Below are 19,971 nucleotides of genomic sequence, written 5' to 3' on the forward strand. Positions count from 1 at the left end.
CGTCTTTACTCTTTTTCAGATCCCTCTCACAAGCTCACTCTTGTTGTGTTGGTAGCTTCTGCTCCCAAGATAGAACTTTATTTCCCTCCTCCTCATATGCCCTTCCCCAGCCCATACTTCAAAATATCAGCTCCTATGTGATTCATAACATTTATTTTCTTTTGCTTGATTCCTCATTTCCCCTCTTCACCTCCTTCAATTGGCAAACAAAATTTTCTGGTTGGCATTAAACAAGATGACTTTAGGTGTCAAATGCTGAATTTAGGGCTAAGTAAGCAGCATTCAAGGCTCAGCAGCACTATTTTGTAGAAAATCTCAGCAGCAAAGATACTTAGGATTTAGATATGAAATTATGGCGACGTACAATTGCCTGCACAGCAGCTGCTGCGGCTTGGGTAGGCTCTTTGGCCTAATTCACAAGCAGGCTGCAGTGTAGGCATGAGATGGCTGGACTGCTACTGTTGTTACTACTACTGCTATTACTTTTCAAGTGTGTGCCTCTTTATACCTCTCCTCTTTCTCCAGGACTGAAGATGAACATGTCTCTCTCCCTTCAGTCATGTTATCTGCTGGTGTTGCAACATGATAAATCCAGGAAGCGTCAAATACAGCAGTATTGCAGGAGTGGGAATTTGGGTATATTAAGTTGCTGCTTTAGGAGGATGCCTGCTTAAAGAGTATGTGGTCTAGACTGTGGTCTAGACTGTCTGCATGAAACGCAGACCTGGCTGACATAGTCTGTATATCTGTTAGAGCCTTGTGATAGTACCACGGAGCTCAGCACAAACCCTGTATTTGCTCACGTGCTGAAGTAAACTCTTGTGCTGCCTCTGCTGCTCTGGTAAGGATATTTCAGGTAGCTCTTTTAATCTAGATTAGGTTCACTACCAGCATTAGTTTCCCTGTTATCATGGCTGCAGGAGAATCTGTTTCGGGTGAAGAATGAAGAAACGTCCTGTCTAGGCTCATTGTCAATCAATAGCTTTGTCATGTCTTTCCCATTTGTACTCTGGGGTCACTGTACCTTCCTTTAGTAACATGGAGCTGTTTCTTGGCCACCAACCTTATCTGACCTGCAAGGAAGGAGTGTAGCTCCTTCCACAAAGGCATGTGTGCAGCTTTTCTTTGAACAGTGTGGGCACCTGAGGATAGGTCTGCTGCTTTTGCTGATGCAGACCTGTGCACTGCCACTGTTGCTGCTCTCTTGACCCTTCTGCTTTGGTATGATTTCTCTCTTGTGCCACAGCAGAACAGAGCAGAGTTTGGGGCTTCCCTTCTGGCAGGGTTTCTCTTCTTTCAGGGCGCATGAGGGATGCTAAGGTCTGTTTAGAATCACAAACACTGGGAAGTAAAGTGAATAAACATAAGAAGTGCTGTCAGTTCTTCCCACCAAAAATCTAGCAGATGAACAGAGTAAATTCTAATCAGCCATTCTTTTGAGTCAAAAGGGAATTAAACAAGTTCATGGCCAAGTGAGCCTCATTTATGAGACAATTCCTGACACAGGCCCAGTGCAATTGGCTCTTACCACACCTTAGGAGATCGAACGCTTTAGTCTGATGCAGTCCAAGTTTCACCATACGTGTCAAAGCCTGACCCAATCTGTGAAAGCATCCAAGGTTCTTTTTTAGACTTGAAAAATATACAACTGCAGTTAACAGAGCTGCCTAATTACAGCCTCTTCCTGAAGAAAAATAAATCATTTTCCCTGTACCCAAGTCAAACTAGTTAGGGATTCAAATTCAGACTCTGGGACCATTTCCAAACAGTCCAGTTTGAAGTACAAAAAATGCTGAGATTTTGAGGCATTGGCTGTACAGACAGAAGAGGAAATGTCTTAATGAGATATGCAAGGCAGAATGGTCTCTGGGATGGGGCACCAGATTGGGATTCAGGAAACCTGGGTTGTTCTCACAGCTCTCTATTGCTTCTTTGCCTTCATGTGCTTTAGATTCTCTTCTAGCCATCTGTTTGTCTCAGTTACTCAGCGCAATGTACCCAACCTTCCTGTACGCACTTTGCCTGAGAAATTTTGTGATGTTCCACCTCTCGCTGTGTCTGACTCCTTCCTCTGTTCCCCTCACCCAGCACATGGGATGATTATCACTCCTTCATCAGCCCCCACTCAGAAGCAACTTCCTGCCTGCCTGCCTTCCTTCTCCCGTCCATTGGTGGCTGTGCTCCTGGCCTTGGCAGAGATGGCACTGGGCTAACAAGCTCCACTGGACCTGTCTGACTGTCCAGAGCCACTCAGGTGTAGTCTCAGCGCCTGTTCCTGGTCCTGGTGATATGATGTGGAGCACCACGGGCCAGCCTTGCATCCCACGTTGTTTATCAGCTTGGGTCCTGACTGCCTGTACCGTCCTTTCCTCTTTAATTTAAACCACTGATTTGAACTGCGGAGTGTGAATAATGGAGCATAAACCCTTCAATGCCTCGCAACAGCTAATAGGACAGGTATATATTTAGGTGCAGCTCCTCCTGTGTGGGGAGCCTCGTGAAGGCTGGCTGCCAACGTGAGTGTCAGGAGCACTGGTTGCCTGGGGAGGTAATCCTTTTCTTGAGTGTTTGTAGATGCCTCTCTGCTGAAGACCTGTCTTGGACACTCAGGCCTATGGGGCAAAAAGCAGTACAGTCAGGAACAGCCTTTTTGCTGTGCTTGTGTGGAAATTATTGTATATTTAACAATAAAAGTAATGCTGCTCAGTGCCCTTTCCCCAGCCAAGTGAAAAGGTTATGAAGAGAAACAGCAGCACAGCAGAGAGGTTTACCCAGGCAGTTCTGTAGAAGTACTGGATCTCAGCATACTTGTGGGAGCACCTGTTGATTCCTTCACATGTCCATCTTCAACTCCCCTGAGAGTTCAACCCTCCAAAGGATTTGTATTTTCCTGTCCTGGAGATGATGTCCACAGACATAAATGGGATGGAGAGATTTTGTTCTGATTAGAATCCCCTTGTCATGACTACAAGAGCAAACTGATGCAACACATTTTTCAATTGTTTTAAACTTTTCTATTACTGTCATTTATAAATGCTTTTAGACATCTTCCTGAGTGCACATGCATGGGAATGTTCAGAGGAAATTGGGAAGTACTTTGTGAACCTTGCATAATTTCAAATGATTATGTTTTAGCAGCCTGACAATCAATGCAATGAATTCAAACAGACAATATTTTTAATAGCTCATAAAGAATAAAATTCCTCTGATTCACTTATATCACATGCCTTTCCGTTAACTTCTATGAGCAAAAAAAGCTTTACATTGAATTTTGAGTGTTACTGTCATGACAGTAGGAACCTGCATTTACTCTAAATTCATTCTATTGTTTGTATTTTGAAACAAGGTCAAGACCACCTCAGTTCTGATTACTCTTAGCTGAGGATCTGTCTCGTACTGTAAATGTATCTAGTAAACCCCTTCTCCAGCATCTACTTTGACCATTTCTCCATAACTGTTAAATCTGCCAATAAGTCTCCACAGTCCAGGGACTCCAGCTATGACGTGTGAATGAATCAGAAGCTGCTGGAATCGGGAGTGGGGCCAAAAAGACTGTAGAGATAGCAATTATTTAAAGGTAATTGAGTGGAATGGGCAATGGAACAAGCTGCAGAAAAATAGAAGCCCCTCAGGATGTCCACGCTCTGCAGCTGAGGTCCCAGGTTCTTGGTTGAGTAAATCTGCTTTTCTGCTTCTCTCAAAAAAGAGCCTAAAACCTGCCTATGTCTTCCCTTCTAATACAAAACCATGTACTCCCATCCATGCTAATGAAAGAAGAGCTGAGAGCCAGTCCATTTGGGTTGCCTTCCTGTGCCTGCGTTGGATATAATGTATGCTTTCTGGAAAGAAAACTGAATGGAAAATTTTTAATTTTGGCTACTTGGGAAGTTAGGCATCTCACTGCACACAGGCACTGAAGAGCACTTTTAGTGAGAAACAGAGAACTTTTCATGACATCATATGGTGCACAAGTGTGACTTTAGATACCTAGTTTTAGCTCTCCTGAGGAGTTGACCTAAAAATCAGAATTAAGACATTTATATAATAATTTTGAATTACTTGAAAAAATTGTATTCTGCACAGTACTAGCCCATATCCATGATTTAATTGCCATTTCCCTTGTCCCCCCTCCCTCAATCATTGTCACTAACTATCACGTTCCCTCTTTTTTGTCTGTAGTAGGAGACTCTAGGTTGAGGTGAGACTGTGCTATTTGGGTGAGGCTAGATCTTGCTTTAATTGAACAGGCAAAACCACAGAAGGACTCTGATACCAGTTGGCTACTCGTGGGCTAAAATGTAAAATGCAGAAGATACATAAATGGACTGCTGAAATCATCAGACTGTGTGTTATAATCAGGAAGCAAGGAAAGCAACAGAACATTTTGCATGTTCCCATGAGTTATTGGCAGGTTATATAGGTCTTTGGTTAGAGCCAGCTACAATTCGTGATTCTACTGGTGATTTACCTAGCCCTTGAGCATGATGTTTCTGTGCTGTGCTTTCCCCATCTGTAAAAGTGAATTATTTATATTCATTCCTCAGTGTGAAAGCTTTCAGATCCACAGGAGAGAAAAGTTATACGTGGACTATTTGCAAGTCCACTGAAGGTAACAGAAAGTACCTTATAAAAGACTGTAAGTCCCTGAAAGCACAGCATAGGACTCATTGCACAACTGCAGTCAGTGCTGTGGGGGTTACCTCACAGATTCATAATAAAATATTTAGTCTTATGATGCATTTTCTGTGAACAATGGGTATCTACTGTTCACAATACATTAAATCAATAATAATAATTCTGAAAATGTATTAGTTATTCCTGTTTGGGGACTTAATGGAAGGAGCTTGTAATTTCTCTTCTACGAAGATAGAATAAATAATATTTCTATCTGTAATAGGTAACATACAGTGTGTTGCAAAATGTTTTTAGAAGCATTCAGGCCATTTGGGGATTATGTGGTCATAGGTGTTACAAATTCTTTTGCAGTTCTGTAAGCTTTACTTCTTCATTGAAATTTGAATTTATTCAGAAACATTATCTCTACCATCCATGTGAATACAGTGGGTCTTCTCTTACAGCGCCCTTTGGAATGTGTAAGAGAAAAAGAAGGTGTCAGGTTTCTTGTTGGACTGATAATCTTTCCATGGATCCTTACCTAGGCAAAATGTTGAGCGTGACCATTAAATGGGCAGGATACAGAGTGTACTGAGGCTGTGGTGTGGGGGTTTCTGGATCAGAGTCAAAATGTGAAGTAATTTTGTGATTAAAACACAATTTCAAAGTAAGATTTTTTCATTGATCTTGGGTGAATACAGTGTCTGTCTTCTGCCCATGAAGGTTACAGCAGAGTTAGATGCCTGGAATGAAGATCTGCTGAGACAAATGAACGATTTCAATACCGAAGACCTCACTCTGGCCGAGCAGCGTTTGCAGCGTCACACCGAGCGGAAGTTGGCCATGAACAACATGACCTTTGAAGTCATCCAGCAAGGACAAGATTTACACCAATACATCATGGAGGTCCAGGCTTCAGGTGAGCAGAACATTTTGATCTCTATTTCATATGAGAAGAAAACCCAAAAACCAAGAAAAAACAAAAACCCCAAAAATGCATATCAAGCAAAGATACCCCAGTACATACCAAACACATCAACTTTTATCATAAGTAAGTATGGGTAAATCCTGTCTTTCCACTCCCAGAACTGGTCTACAAGTTTTGGCAATTCTTTGATTCAGGATTACGTGTCAAAAATTGCTGTTTCTTTGAGACTGAAACTCATTGAAGAAAAAAAGCTGACTTTCAAGTTTCATTCAGAAAGTTTCACAACTGCAGGATGGAGTTTGCGATCAATTCCAAAGTGGATGGAGAGGGGAGGGCAAGACAAGTTACACTGGCAGATCCTTGTCGTTGCACCAGCTCAGGACAAGCACTGCAGGGAATCGTGAGTTACAGATACTTTAGCTGGCTGGTCAGACCTCACGTCTGGATGAAATCTAGTCATTCTAGACTCTTAAGCTTGTTAACCTTTCTGCCACTGGACTTTATTGAGAGGCAAACTGACCAGATGTGCTGGCTTCGTTCTCCGCAGACTTGAGTACCTTTTCCCTGTGCCACATTTCAGGGTGCAGACATGCCCAAGGGAGAGATGGAGGAGTGAGGGGAGAAAGAAGCTAGTTATCCAAGAGCTCTCTGGGAAAGAATCCAAATATGAGAGCCTTGAAACCAGTCATGAAAAGGAACTCTTGTTTCCAGCTAGCTCTAATTGGAATTATTTTGTATAAAAAGGGAGTATGATAAACTGTACTGGAATTTTCCTTTTTAGTGTGTGCTTGAAATTTAAAGGTAGCAACTTGGATGTAAAAAAAAAAAAAAGCCTTTGGCATGTGCTCTTAAATGGCAGACTTGATTCATACTGCTAGGGAGTCTGTCTGATACTTTTACTCTGCTTCTCAGCAGTAGGATCCTATTTCTAAGATATTCTATGAATCAGGATTTTTGTATCCTTGCATTTTGCATTTGGAAAAGGAATATCATAATTCAGATTAATCACTGAGTAAAGCGCAGAAGTGAATGTTACTTATGAAGTATTTTAACCTTCAATAACGTCTGGAAAGAGTGCAGAGTAAGAGCAATTCCTGTTCTTTCCCTCCCAATTTGCACTTTCAAAATAAAAAGGATTTTTATGGGTTTGTTCTTTGGCAAACATTTTACCTCTAGGCACCCACCTTTTAAGAAAATCTGGCAGTATTCAGCCTGATTTGGCAAGCTGTGCTCAGCAGAGGCTTAAGGACTGCTACAAGAGTATGTTGTGAACTAGACAATCCGGTGCATTGTGTGAACCATGTGCGTGAGCTTCTATGAGATCTGCCCACGCTACGCCTGGTCCTGTGCTTCAGCTCCCTTGCTTTCTGGGATAGAAAACTTGTCCTAATACATCAGTTAAGATGTTTGTGGGTTTTTTTCCTTGCCCTCATCTTGGAAAAATCTTAATATGAGTAGGAATCCATGGGAGGTAAGGAATATGATCCAGAAGAGAGAACAGTCAGGAGTCTCAGTGACGTATTTTAGGAAAAAAAAAAAAAAAAATCAGTGTTTGTCAAGAAGTCAGAAACAACTTCTTTTGGATTGCAGACAAAAGATCAGCAACTAAACGAAGTGAGTTTTAAAATGTTTTTATAAGATTATCTAAGATCACTTTCTATGAAGCCTACCCAATAAAAAATCCATTGCTCCCAAAGGCAAGGAAGCAGAAGCCTCATAGGGATGTAGAGTAACTGTAGTTAATCAAATGTAATGGTCATGTCTGCCATGCACAGAATGCTAAATGCTGGGAGAATGGCAAAATAAGGGAGAGAGATTGCTCTTGGGAGCCTCCTGTTTCTTATTTCAATAAAGGACAGTTATACTCCATAAAAAATTCATTTAATTTTACTCCCTCTTCCTGAATCCTATGTCATAGTCATTCAGTGCATAAGTTAGAGGATGATTGTTCTAACTGCGGGAGCTGTGAACTTGCAGGGGTTCTGGGAAATCAGCCGCTATTGCTGCTTCCTATTGTGCAATGTCACCACTGCTGCAATCAAAACTCAGCTGTAGCCATAGACGATAAAGCCAGAAAAAATGTGACATTCTACCTAACCAGCCACTCTTAATTGACCAAGTTTCTTTCCTTCCCTATAATTCTCTTTGAGCTTTATTCTTTTTATCATGTCACACAGGAAACTGATTCAATTTTGATTACTCTGGCATTTGGCTTGGAGGTCTTTAAGCTAGTAAGTCTGTCAGATAAAATTACATCCAGGTTTTTCCACGCATGATGTCTTTTTCACTTGGAAATCTTCTGCAGGTGGAAAGAGAAGGTTTTAGACATTCACCCATGATTTTTGCATGCCCGATGCAGATTTGGAGCAGTGATTCTTACCAGGCTGTGGAGTGTCTGGAAATCCCTGTGAACATTGTTGTGTTGGTACAATAAATACAGTAGTCCTGTGATGCATCATATCAGACTCTGTACAGATATTCAGGGCATCCATGCATGCAAGGCATCTATGCAAGTCCGGTATTTCCAAAGCTCCATACAACTCAGAGTCATGTTCCTGTGATTCTTTCCACTACTCCAGCACATGTGGGTGAGCCTGGTTTGGATTAGCCTGCCTTCACCATCAGAATAATTATTCTTCAAATAAATGATTTTTGGTTTTTGGTGGGTTTAGGGTTGGTTTGGTTTGGGGGTTTTTTTATTAGGGTATATGTAAGACCTGGAAGTCAAGTTGTTTTCTGAAATTTTGCTGTACTTTCAAATTGTCTTCACATCTCACTAAAATCTGTGTCCTTCAGGAAATATATTTGCATTTAGAGAATAACAGTATTCGCAAGAAGACTGGACTTTTTAATGAGCCAGTACTTTTTATTTCAATTAACCTATCTTCTATTTTTCCAGTTTGATTGTAGCTCTACTACTGATAGCAAAACGAAATATATGGGCAAATATTCTCAAAAATGGATATTGATTTTTGGGTGTCTAACTTGATATGTTGAAAGGGCCTGGTGTTTCGAAAAGTGGCAGCTCGGACGTTTCTGAGAAATCCATTTCATATGGAAAGCTTAGGATCGTAATTCAACAGTGATTTAACATCTCGGCCCGAGCTGCAGTGATGACATGTTCATGTAATTCATTAGCATATGCACCTTAGTCATTCTGCTTCTTGGTACTGAAAGTAGTTATGCTCTAATAGCTGATTAATTGATTGCACAAATTCATTTGGTTATTAAGGTCCATTTGCATTGTCAGTATCATTGTCATAATGAGCACCACAGTTAGAAGTCGCTCGTGGTTTACACAGCTACCTTTTTATGTCTTAGAAGCAAGTTGTCCAAGTCAAGGCAGAAATACACTGCAAAGCTGATGTTGGGGAAATTTGACCAGTCCCTATGTTATAAGGGAAATTCAAAGCCCTTTTGTTTCCTGGTTGTCAATCTAACATCATTCATGACTTTTCCCAGCATTGCATTGCTTAAAAGGGAAATGCAAATCTATTTCATTTTATTTGTGATGTCATTTATAGTTAGTTATAACTATAGTTTATATTGCAAGGAAGAGGATACTAAACTTTCCCGTCACAGGCTTTTAATAGGTGAACAGGTTCAAAGAACAGGTTTAAGAACACGTTCAAAGCAGTTTCAAAACAGCTTTGTACAGGTCAAAAAGCAATACCCCTTCCTTAAACTGAATAGTATTTCACATTAGTTATATCTGAGCTATTTGCAATGTATCTTTTGTAGGATGCCAGTTAGTATGGCTCAGTACTCTTCTGTAATATTTTTTGAAACATTTTCAATTCTTCATGCTTCACTTATTGTCGGCTGCATTGTTCAAGACGTTAGACGAAAATGGCAACCAAGTTCAGTTTATCAGAAAATCAGCTGTGCTTTTCTATCTATCAAGACACGATGTAAAGATAATATGTATGAAATTATTCTGAAAACAAGGCTTTCTATTTTGCAAACCAATCTTCTCAAAGAGTAGGTGCTCTCACCGTGTGCGCTGGCACTGTAGAATAAATCTGCGTGACATATGACAAGCAAGAAAGGGCAGATCATTCATCATAGGGAGCACAGGCTGCCCTTGGATAGCATCCCAGGCAGTTCACTGGTTGCTGCTGATGAGTTAGCACAATCAAAACCATACCAGCTGAGTGTGCATGAAGGAAAACTATGCATTTAATATCAAATAGGTGTGGTGAAGTCAAGCATATAAAAAGCCATCATGTCCTGAGGATACAGAACCATATGCAGGCTAATTGTAGCAACAATGCCTGGTGTCTGGCAATTGAAAGGAACTTCACTCCCAAGAATAGAAACATATATTAAATTTCTAAATAGGAAGCCAGGGGCCGTTCCACTTTGGTAATGAAGAAACTGTTTTGTTTTGGCTGGGAAAGGGAATAAGCCAATCACTTGCATTCCCATGTGCTTTTTCTGATAAAACCAGAAACCAGGAAAAAGGGGATAGGGTCAATCATAAGGTCATATTTATTTTGTGTACTGTCCTCTGTAGATATCGCTGTGAGAGAAAATGAAAGTCACAAGTCTCTGAGGAGGATAAAGGGGGAAGAAAAGGCATCATTCTAAATGGGTTTTAAAAATAGTGTCCCAGCCTTTTGTACAGCAGCTTCTAATTAATACATTTCTTTTTTTAATATCCTATTATTCCATGAAGTCAAATGGCTTTGGAGAAAAGTGCAGCATTACTGCAATCTGATTATTTTTATATTAGATTCCTGATCCTCCCTGTATTGAGGCCAATGGCAAAATTCCAGTAGACCTCAATAAGGGAAGAGTCAGGTCTTTATTAGTTTATAATCACAGGGATTACAGTAACATGGGATGACACTGTATTTCCTCCAGGCCAAACTTTCACAATTATACTGGTAATGTACGCAGCAATGCTATCACACCAGTGTAAGAAAGAAGGAAGACATGAAGCTTTGCATTGTATTTCATGTAACCACCACATACAAGGCTCATAGGAAAATTCAGGAGATAGGAAGGGACTCAGGAGGTCTCTGTTTCAACCTCCTGATCAAGTCAGGGTCAGCTGTCAAATCAGACCAGGTCATTCAGGGGTTTATCAATTTCATGCAGGATGCAAGGGGTGGGGAATGTGGTATTAAGCCACTTTTTCTCTCTGGTATGTATGTGAGGATTGGATGAAAGTCAGCCTGTGAAATAATTCTGAGTTACTGTAAGAAAGGGAGAGGTTTTCTTCTTTTTTTTTTTTTTTTTAATTCAATGCTCATGGAAGCTTTTGAGCAAGATTGTGGTTAAATCTTGTCCTACTAGCCTGATGCTGATGGGTGAGATGAGCAATGATCACCAGAGAAACAGTACTTTGTAGAAAAATGGAGTGATGCAGAATAGGAAACTGGGAAAGGCAAATATTACATGTGAGAGAGTTTAGTCAGAAAGAATTACTCAGAGAGTTGCAAATCAATGTGTTGGGGGGCAAAAAATTTTGAAGCTTGCATTTGTGTAACAACTGGAATATCAAATAAGTGCAATGATCTCTCTCTCTGCATGTTGCAGGCATTGAGCTGATCTGTGAAAAAGACATTGATCTTGCAACACAGGTTCAAGAACTGCTGGAATTCCTTCATGAGAAACAGCATGAGCTGGAGCTTAACGCTGACCAAACTCACAAGAGGTTAGAGCAGTGCCTACAGCTCCGGCACCTACAGGCAGAAGTCAAGCAGGTGAGAGTTTTTAATCACACACAGGGTCTTAAGTGCTTTTTCAGCCATTACATACATGCGAACTGCTAAACCACCTTCTGCCAAGTCACATACCTTGAGGTGGACAATCTTAATCCCCCTTTCCTTAACAGTACTTGATTTGCTAACAGATTGCAGCGTGACCCTTTACAAATAACGAAGGGCTCTGTTCCCTCTAGTGTGCATATATTTGGCTTCAGGAATAGTTATGGAAAGTCTGCACAGAAATGACCCCATAACTTCTCAACTAGAGAAGCCGCCTCAAACTCCATGCGTTCTGGGAATATAATGATTTGATTTGGGATCCAGACTTAAGCTGTTGTGGAGAATTGGCCCAAAGCAAAGGATAACTGAGCTGCGAGGTGTAAATATGACATTACAATAGTTTCACCTTTTCATTTATCGCTGTACATCTGTTGACCTGCAGGAATCTTTAACATCTTCTGGGTGAGATAAAAAATTCTGTCTGTGGTCTCCAGATCCAAGGGCTTGTTTAGCCATCTTGGTATTGTTACATTGCCTTTCTTCCAGATTTCATCCTAGCGTAGGCAGTTGTGTTCTGCCTTCCTAGGGTTTCCCCTGATATTTAATTTGGATGCCTCACGTTTCTGTGTTTTTCTGTGCTACACAGGATAACACTACACTTCCTGCTTCCTAATCCATGGGGGGCTTCACACTTCAGTGTATGTCTGGATTTCAGTGGAATAGTCTTGGTTTCATTAGGAAAACCAGGAATGTTTTTGCAGACACCTGGCAAAATGGAAACCTGATTATTCCAGTACAAATGGGGGTTTTTGTGAGTTTTTTTCCCAAATACTACAAGATGTTCATGAAAAAGATTTGTGTCTTTGTTTACTGAAAAAAAAATATATATACTGAGTGCTCAGTACACATGATCCATGTTCATAATTATTCTTTCTTCAAATGTGAATATTTGAGTGACGCTATACCTGAACTATTTTATTATTGCTGGTAAAAAAATCCTTCATTCTCAGACAACTCTCGAGGTAGAAGCTGGCAGCACCAACACCAGTGCCTACATTTTCTTTCAAAGTCCACTTTGATGTGGAACCCTAAATGAAAGTAGCACAAACTCTCCTAAATTTTTATTTTGAAAATGTAGTCATTTTGCATTTGTGATAATTAAAGGTCAACTCCTCATGAAGCTCCAAAGCGCTGTAGAGTGCTTTGACTTTCTTCGGGGGGGGGGGGGAGACTCTGTGATATTCATAATTACCACCTTAATGTGATTTTGAAGTGTATCCTTTTTTCCGTAGGTTCCCAAAGGTTTTTACACACAACTTAGCTAAGCTTGGAGTTTTGTACGGTAGATTTATGATGAAGTAGAGCCATTTTAACTTATGATTAAACTTATGATATGATTACGGGCAACCTGGTCTTAGAGGAGGGTGTCCCTGCCCATGGCAGGGGGGTTGGGACTAGATGATCTTTGAGGTCCCTTCCAACCCAAACCATTCTATGATTCTGTGATAGAAAATAGAGAAGAGTAATATGTGAAGCAGAAATGCTAAAAACGCAGGTTATCACTAGCTGCCCAAGTCTCATTAACCCACATGACCCAGATGAAGAGCCAGTTGATCAGCCCTGTGGCTTCTCTTGGAGCCATACAGTGGCAGTGCAGCACTCTGTGCAGGTACCTGATGTTACTTGTCTCATTATCAAGTATCTGCTGGTCCTTAACTGTTTTATAATCCAAAATCTAACCAAAGGAAGTGGTTTTAGGACTGATCTCTTATTGTGAGAGCAGCTGCCTTGAATTAGTATTTCCTTAACAGAGCTTGGGACCATCAGAGCCTTCATTACTATGTGACCTTTCAGCAAACCAGTAGTGAAGAATCATTTTATTTGTTCAGCTGAATTCTAAGGACTCCTTTGCTTATTAACCTATAAGATACCACAACTACAATTTCCCTTAGAAAGAGGCAAGTTTAAATATATCTGTGCCCTATGTATTTGGTTTCCTGTAGATGTGTCATATTCCCGACCATTTAGTGAACTTGGGAAATACATTGATTTTGGCTTGTAATTTATCTCCAGTCTGATCCAGATTTCCTTCACTTTCATTTTAGTGCGTCTGAGACGATGGATGATCTCATTACCAAATTGCTCTCACCCTTGTGAATCAGTTGAGATGTGGTTGCTGCAAAACACCTACTGTAGCTGTGGTTAAGTTCTGCTGACATAGTAAAATTGGTCAAGGCTGCTATGTGTACATGTGTTTGCATTTTGATATAATGGCTCATGGAAATACAAAGTCTTTTAACTGTCTCTATCTATTTAAGTCTCATTTACCAGGGATTTCTGGTTTATATCATACGCACCAAGAGTTCAAATGCCAAGACAATGAATCGAAGTTTGGGGCCATGAAAGCGGAACAATTCCAAATGAGATGTTCTGTGAACTGCTTTAGAGTGGAAATAGTATATATCAGTGATTCACAAACTCTTTGTTATTAAGAAGGATCCTGCCCAAGGCTGATTTCCCCTCATTTGGATCCTGCTTGTTTCTGATAGAAACTGCAGAGCTTGGGTTGCTTACATAAAATAATAGCAGCATAGAGTTGTGGAGATCAGTTTAAAAACCAAATGCTCTAATGCTGTGCTTGCAGCTGTTTGGCTTCCCTCTCCCTTTATTTTAACTTTGCGTGTTTTATTTCTTTTTTTGATAAGTGTTGAACTTGACCTAATTTACTCCCAGATATCCTCACACTGTCCCACTACACTTATTTTCCAGGTCATTTTGAAGTGTATTTATTCCTTTTCATGTGCCTGTTAGCCATCCACTTTCGCTGTTTGGCATTAGATTTGCTTCCAGATGAATCATAGAATCATAGAATGGTTAGGGTTGGAAGGGACCTTAAAGATCATCTAGTTCCAACCCCCCTGCCATGGGCAGGGACACCCTCCACTAGACCAGGTTGCCCAAAGCCTCATCCAACCTGGTCTTAAACACTTCCAGGGATGGGACATCCACAACCTCTCTGGGCAACCTGTTCCAGTGCCTCACCACTCTAACAGTAAAGAATTTCTTTCTAACATCTAATCTAAATCGACCTTCCTTCAGCTTGAACCCATTACCCCTTGTCCTGTCACTACACTCCCTGATAAACAGTCCCTTGCCATCTTTCCTGTAGGCCCCTTCAGGTATTGGTAAGCTGCAATTAGATCTCCCCAAAGCCGCCTTTTCTCCAGGCTGAACAACCCCAACTCTCTCAGCCTGTCCTCATAGGAGAGGTGCTCTATCCCTCTAGTCAGCTTCGTGGCCCTCCTCTGGACTCGCTCCAACAGCTCAATGTCTCTCCTGTACTGGGGCCCGCAGAGCTGGACGCAGTACTCCAGGTGGGTCTCACAAGAGCCGAGTAGAGGAGCAGGATCACCTCCCTCGACCTGCTGGTCACACCTCTTTTGATGCAGCCCAGGACACGGGTGGCTTTCTGGGCTGCAGGCACACACTGCCGGCTCATGTTGAGCTTCTCATCAATCGATACCCCAAGTCCTTCTCCTCGGGGCTGCTTTCAATCCATTCCTCGCCCAGCCTATAGCTGTGCTTGGGATTGCGCTGACCCACGTGCCCAAAGGATGATGGGAAGTAGTTATTTGAAAGACACCACATATATTTGAGGTTTTCCCAGTCTAATGTCACAAAGCTCCTGGAAACCTGATGCAGTTTTGAACATGGCTAAAATTACCAGAAGGTGTCCTTGCTGGTGGTTGTGTCTGTGGTAGTAATGGTCTCTTGAAGCTGCAAAGGGTCCAAAGATGTAAAAGATTCACTTACCTTATTTTGTGTTTTAAATGTAAAAATATTTTCCACGCAACTTGACAGGTATCATTAGCAAGGGTCTAAGTCTTTTTTAGAAACATCAAGGAAGGCATTCTGACTAAACTAAACCAGCAGACAGAAACACTACGTGACACAGAGCTCTGTTCTTAAGGAAGGCTGCACAAGGGGTGCCTCACTTTTTATTTTTCCTGTAGCATCTGATTCTGTGCTTGGTGAAGATGGCAGAGTTTCAGGGTATGAATTTTAGAAGAATTTGGTACTATTATTTAATTACAGAAGAGCCATATACAGAAGTGTAGCCTGTTTTAAGCAAATTGGAGTCAAAGGTGGGAGTTGTTTCAGAGCTGTGGTGGTTGGTGTGTTAGGCAACCCATGCCTTGCAGTGCAGTTGTTCTCCAGTGGCAAGTGGCTTTTATCTATGACGCTGCCAGTGTGTGTCTGCTTCTCCCTCATTAAAAAAAAATGGTTAGGCTTTTTAAGAGAGTCTTTGGAGATTTATTTAACTCCAGAAATATTTAATCACTGCTTCTGCAAAGTTGATAAAATCTGTAATTTGTAGGAAATGTCTGTTTAAAGCCATCTTTTGCTGTTGGCCTGTCTGCACATTGCCAGATAATGGTGAATCTATTAATACAGGAAATGATCAGAGAAGCGTCTTGGTGCTCTATTACCAGCTTCTATACATATTGTAATGAAAAGGTAGTAAGCACCATCTAAGCAGGAGTCAATTTGTGAGCAGGTCTTGTAAACCAGATACAAATGTGTAAATGCTCTCTTCCAACTGTTTTACAGTCTACTCCCAAACCAGAGACACAATGAAAGGCTCTGCAGGTGACTGGATTTTGCACTTACACTTAAGAAGTTTTGGGTGTGCAACTGAAATTGTTTCTTACTGTATGTGAATGACACATGCATAAAAGGAGGAAAAAAACTCTAAGAGGAAAACATTACTATGGAGAAAGAGGATCCCATCCCAGATGAAGCCCTGACATTTAAGCGTTAGACTTTCGGAAGTAGAATGGGGTCATTATTTAAGTTCTTCTAAACAAAATTTGCTAGTGCTTGGGTGCTCGCTGGGCCTGGAAGGGGGGGGGTGTAGGAGCCCCACAGTGAATGCCTGAACCCACACTCTGGGGGAAGGAGAGGGCGACACAACTCAGCTGGCAGCAGCCTTGGCCAAGAAGAGCACTATAAGCTTTGGTGACAAGGTGTAATCCATCAGAGCCTGACCCGAACTGCTTACCCTGAATATTTTTGAGTCAACGAGACAGTTGTACAGAGGGATGCACACCTATCATTAACACCAGAGGAAACCTGGCTGCTTTCAGTTGTATGGTCCCTCTTCCTTCTTACTTGACCTTGCTGCCTATTAGCTTGATGGAGGTTTCTGGTGATTTTGTTGTTTGGGTTTTTTTACTATTCAGAGAGACAGATATTTGTATGAAATCTGCATCAAAATCTGTGGCAGGTTTTGAAAATTTCAGCTCAAATGAAAGCTGTTTCCAAGAGGACCCTGTCATGCCCTGATTTTATTGTTTTAAAAAAATAATAAAATAAATAAAAACCTACTGCATTTCTAGCATACATACCCAGTATTTTATACACTCTAACTGGCCCAAGCCAGGATATATCACGGTATATGAAATGTGAAAGCGTGTCTTGCTTTATGATGTCCTCCCTTTAAGTCTTTCCCAGATACAGCGATCCTTTGGTTAACGTCAGTGTTTGGTACCATGTCGTCGGTGACAATGTAGCTTTCTTGTCTGATGGATTATAGAAAATGCCAGCCAAAAAGATTGCCATATGATAACCTGATTTCTTTTCCTTTAAATCTTTGTTGCATTTCCCACAGGAACAATAACACCTGCTGATGAAAGAGAGAAAGCTGACAAATGAAATCTTCCACACTGTTGTACTGAGCAGAATGTAATTTTCTACAAATTAGGGTCAGCTACACGTGTAGGTGGCTCCCTTTTCTTCTCCTAGGGAAAACTCATTTTCTTACCCTACAGGGAACTGAATGTCTCTAACTAGGGTGGTACATGATGTAGGGATAAAAACCAAAACAACAGAAAATCAGACAATTTAATGGATCACTTGGTGAAAATGATTGCATAAAAGGGAAATTACTATGTAGAATATTGCAGCAAAGTCAATTCGGGAGCTTTGTAAATCACGAGCTAAATATAGGGCAGTGATTGGGCAGTCAGGATTTCCTGTGCATCTGTGAATTGAATTCAGCAACTTTCTGGCTTTATTGGAATAATTTGACACCCACACAGGTAGAAAATAGGCTTTGAGACAACCCTGCAAAGAGCTCGCACGTGTGTTCTGGGTGCTAATTTTCCAAACACGTGTCTTAAAATAGCAGAAAATGTTGCTGCTTAAATGAATAAATACAAGCTTGATAGATTAATTATGTATATTTAGGATTTGATTCTGCAGTTAGTACAGCATGGGTTGCATGTCTACAAATAATCTGAATATCCCTGAAGTAAAGCCTCTTTACTAAATATAAAATCCAAGACCTGGGATTTCTTCCTAGCTCTGTGTGCAGGTGGAAATTCCAACTGCATCTTAACTCCATGTCAGATGAAACCAACTGTGTCTTCTCCCTCCTCACCCCTAAGATCCGACTTTTGTATGAAAGAAGAAATATAGGCAAGTGGAGCAGAAAGGAGTCACAAGGTCCCTGATTCCAGTTGGAAATTTGAAAAAGAAATAAGATCTTTATGTTTAATTTCAAATCTCCCTCATTGTGCTTTGTGGTTTTGCCCTGGGGTATTTGCAAAGGGGAACATTCATTTTTGTGATCAAACCTTGGAAATGAAAGCTCTTTGCTATCCAAACTTCCATATAAATACATTGGGAGTTTAATTTGTCAAGCAATAACTTCTTCAGTAAGATCTTTGCCCTCTAAAAATTTATGTCATTAAGTCCTTATCCTAGGATTTCTTTCTGCTCACTGATTCAGCCTGAGCCCACACTGGGCAAAGTACCTTTTTGTCAGCCAGGCTGAAGCGTTTTCTGAGCGGTGACTGCATAAACCCTTGTACTGAAGCAGCCTTTCCATAAGCACATCCTTTCTTTACAGGTGCTTGGCTGGATCAGGAATGGTGAATCAATGCTGAATGCAAGCCTCGTCAATGCAAGCTCCCTCTCTGAAGCTGAGCAGCTCCAGCGGGAACATGAGCAGTTTCAGCTGGCCATAGAGGTAACACGAATAAGTTAACTTGTTTCTCCTTCCCAGGTGAACATCATACCAAAGGTTCTCTCTTCGGCATCAATTGTTGCTTGCTTGAAGGAATAAAAACTTTAGAAAATCAACTTAATTGTTAAATTTGTAATGCACTCAGAGGTTAATAGTGAAATAAATTATTTATCATCTGCAGCTAGTTCTTCTGCTGTCAGATATCAACCTTTCCATTCATGAAAATGACACTCATGCATCTCCTGATAATTTCTTTGGTAAAAAAATAAGATTAAAATTCACAAAGCTCTCTGAAAGTGGGAAAAATTTGTGAAGTCAGTTTCTTCCCACGTCCACGATTTGCAGATCATTTCACAGCATTTATTTATGAATATCTTTGTTACTGGATTATGCTCTCACATAAAATCTTTGTTTTAGTCAACTCTCCTTTTGTTGACAGCAGAAGAGACATTCATTCAAACCCGCATTTCCAAATAACTTTATTTTTGAAGAAGAGGCAAGAGGGACGATTTTTAAGAGTTGCCTGCTAAACAGAGCTTTTGCCCCTGCTTGCCCTGCAGTATCACATCTTTGACCTGGCCCTTGAAAGCTAACTGTGAGCCAACTCATTTGCCTCACTCACGGGGCCAGGACACAGCAAGAGGAATAGCACCTCCTGTGAGCTGCTTTCCTTTGGATGAGGAAGTAGTGGAGGGATATGGACTCCCCTGAGTAGGGCACTACAGGACTCATAGTTCAGCTCAGTACTTTATATATCTTTGTCATTATGAACCAGCCCTACCCTTGCAGGGTGTGCTCGCTCCGGTTGCAAGAAAGGGGGTCCATTGCTTTCCTCCTGCTCCTGCTTAACAAGATGTATATGCTTCCCAGATTATCTTAGTTGTTACCTTTTTACAGAACAAAGAACAAGTTGGAAAATCCTTTTCTGTGGTTTATATATATTTGAAAATAACCAAAACTAAACCAAACTTTAAACTGTGAAAATAGTATTTCCATAATGGAGATTTGAAGAGATGCCTGATTTAGCAGAGGGGAAGTGTCTTTATGTCTTCTGGCAAACTTTAAATAAGCAACATTATAGTGTTGCTAGTAATTACAGAGTTTAAATCTCGCCTAATGACCTATCTTGGTACAGCTCCACTCACACTAAGGAAGGTGCAGCTGTTGCAGCTCCTACGGGAAAAGGAAGAAGTTTTCTATCAATTCTGTATGAGCTGGCTGGTACTAAGCTGTGCTGACCACATCTTGGCAGACAGACAGCCACCAGACAGCAGTGAGGAACAGGACACCGACCTGCTGTGTTATCACAGCGTGCTGCCATTGGGGAAGTGCTTGTATTTGGTGGTAAATGCAAAGCACAGAGGGAGAAGAGGGTTACGCCACAGTAAGGGGAAAATAAGTTTTCAAAGGGAGAAAACACTAGATTAAACATTTAAAGTGTTTAAGTTTAATATGGGGAAGAGATCAGCAAAGCATACAGGGCAGACTGTTCTCTAAAGGCATTCTAGATGTGGAATTGATTTCAGATGAAATCCTTTAAAGTCTATTTAAAACAAGTATTACGACTCTAACATCAGTAAAGTAGCTGGATATTAAATTTAACCAGTTGTTCTTGAACATCTTCCTAAATGTTTCTGCCAAATATTAATCCTTTTTTTGCTAATAGCTTTCTCTACATTGCATTA

The 19,971-nt window shown here is 40.9% G+C and overlaps 1 protein-coding gene across 7 annotated transcripts in view; it reads left to right on the plus strand.

Annotated features, from left to right (window-relative positions):
* Positions 1-19,971, plus strand: part of KALRN (kalirin RhoGEF kinase) — a 515,104-nt gene that overhangs the window by 327,824 nt on the left and 167,309 nt on the right. For all 7 annotated transcript variants that reach the window (XM_075757089.1, XM_075757095.1, XM_075757087.1 and 4 more), the window contains exons 14-16: positions 5,338-5,533; positions 11,087-11,253; positions 18,170-18,289. In XM_075757089.1, coding sequence (XP_075613204.1) covers positions 5,338-5,533; positions 11,087-11,253; positions 18,170-18,289 — 483 coding nt within the window. The remainder of the gene's footprint in view (positions 1-5,337; positions 5,534-11,086; positions 11,254-18,169; positions 18,290-19,971) is intronic.

Source organism: Balearica regulorum, chromosome 6 (assembly GCF_011004875.1).
Source record: "Balearica regulorum gibbericeps isolate bBalReg1 chromosome 6, bBalReg1.pri, whole genome shotgun sequence".
NCBI classification, from domain to species: domain Eukaryota; kingdom Metazoa; phylum Chordata; class Aves; order Gruiformes; family Gruidae; genus Balearica; species Balearica regulorum.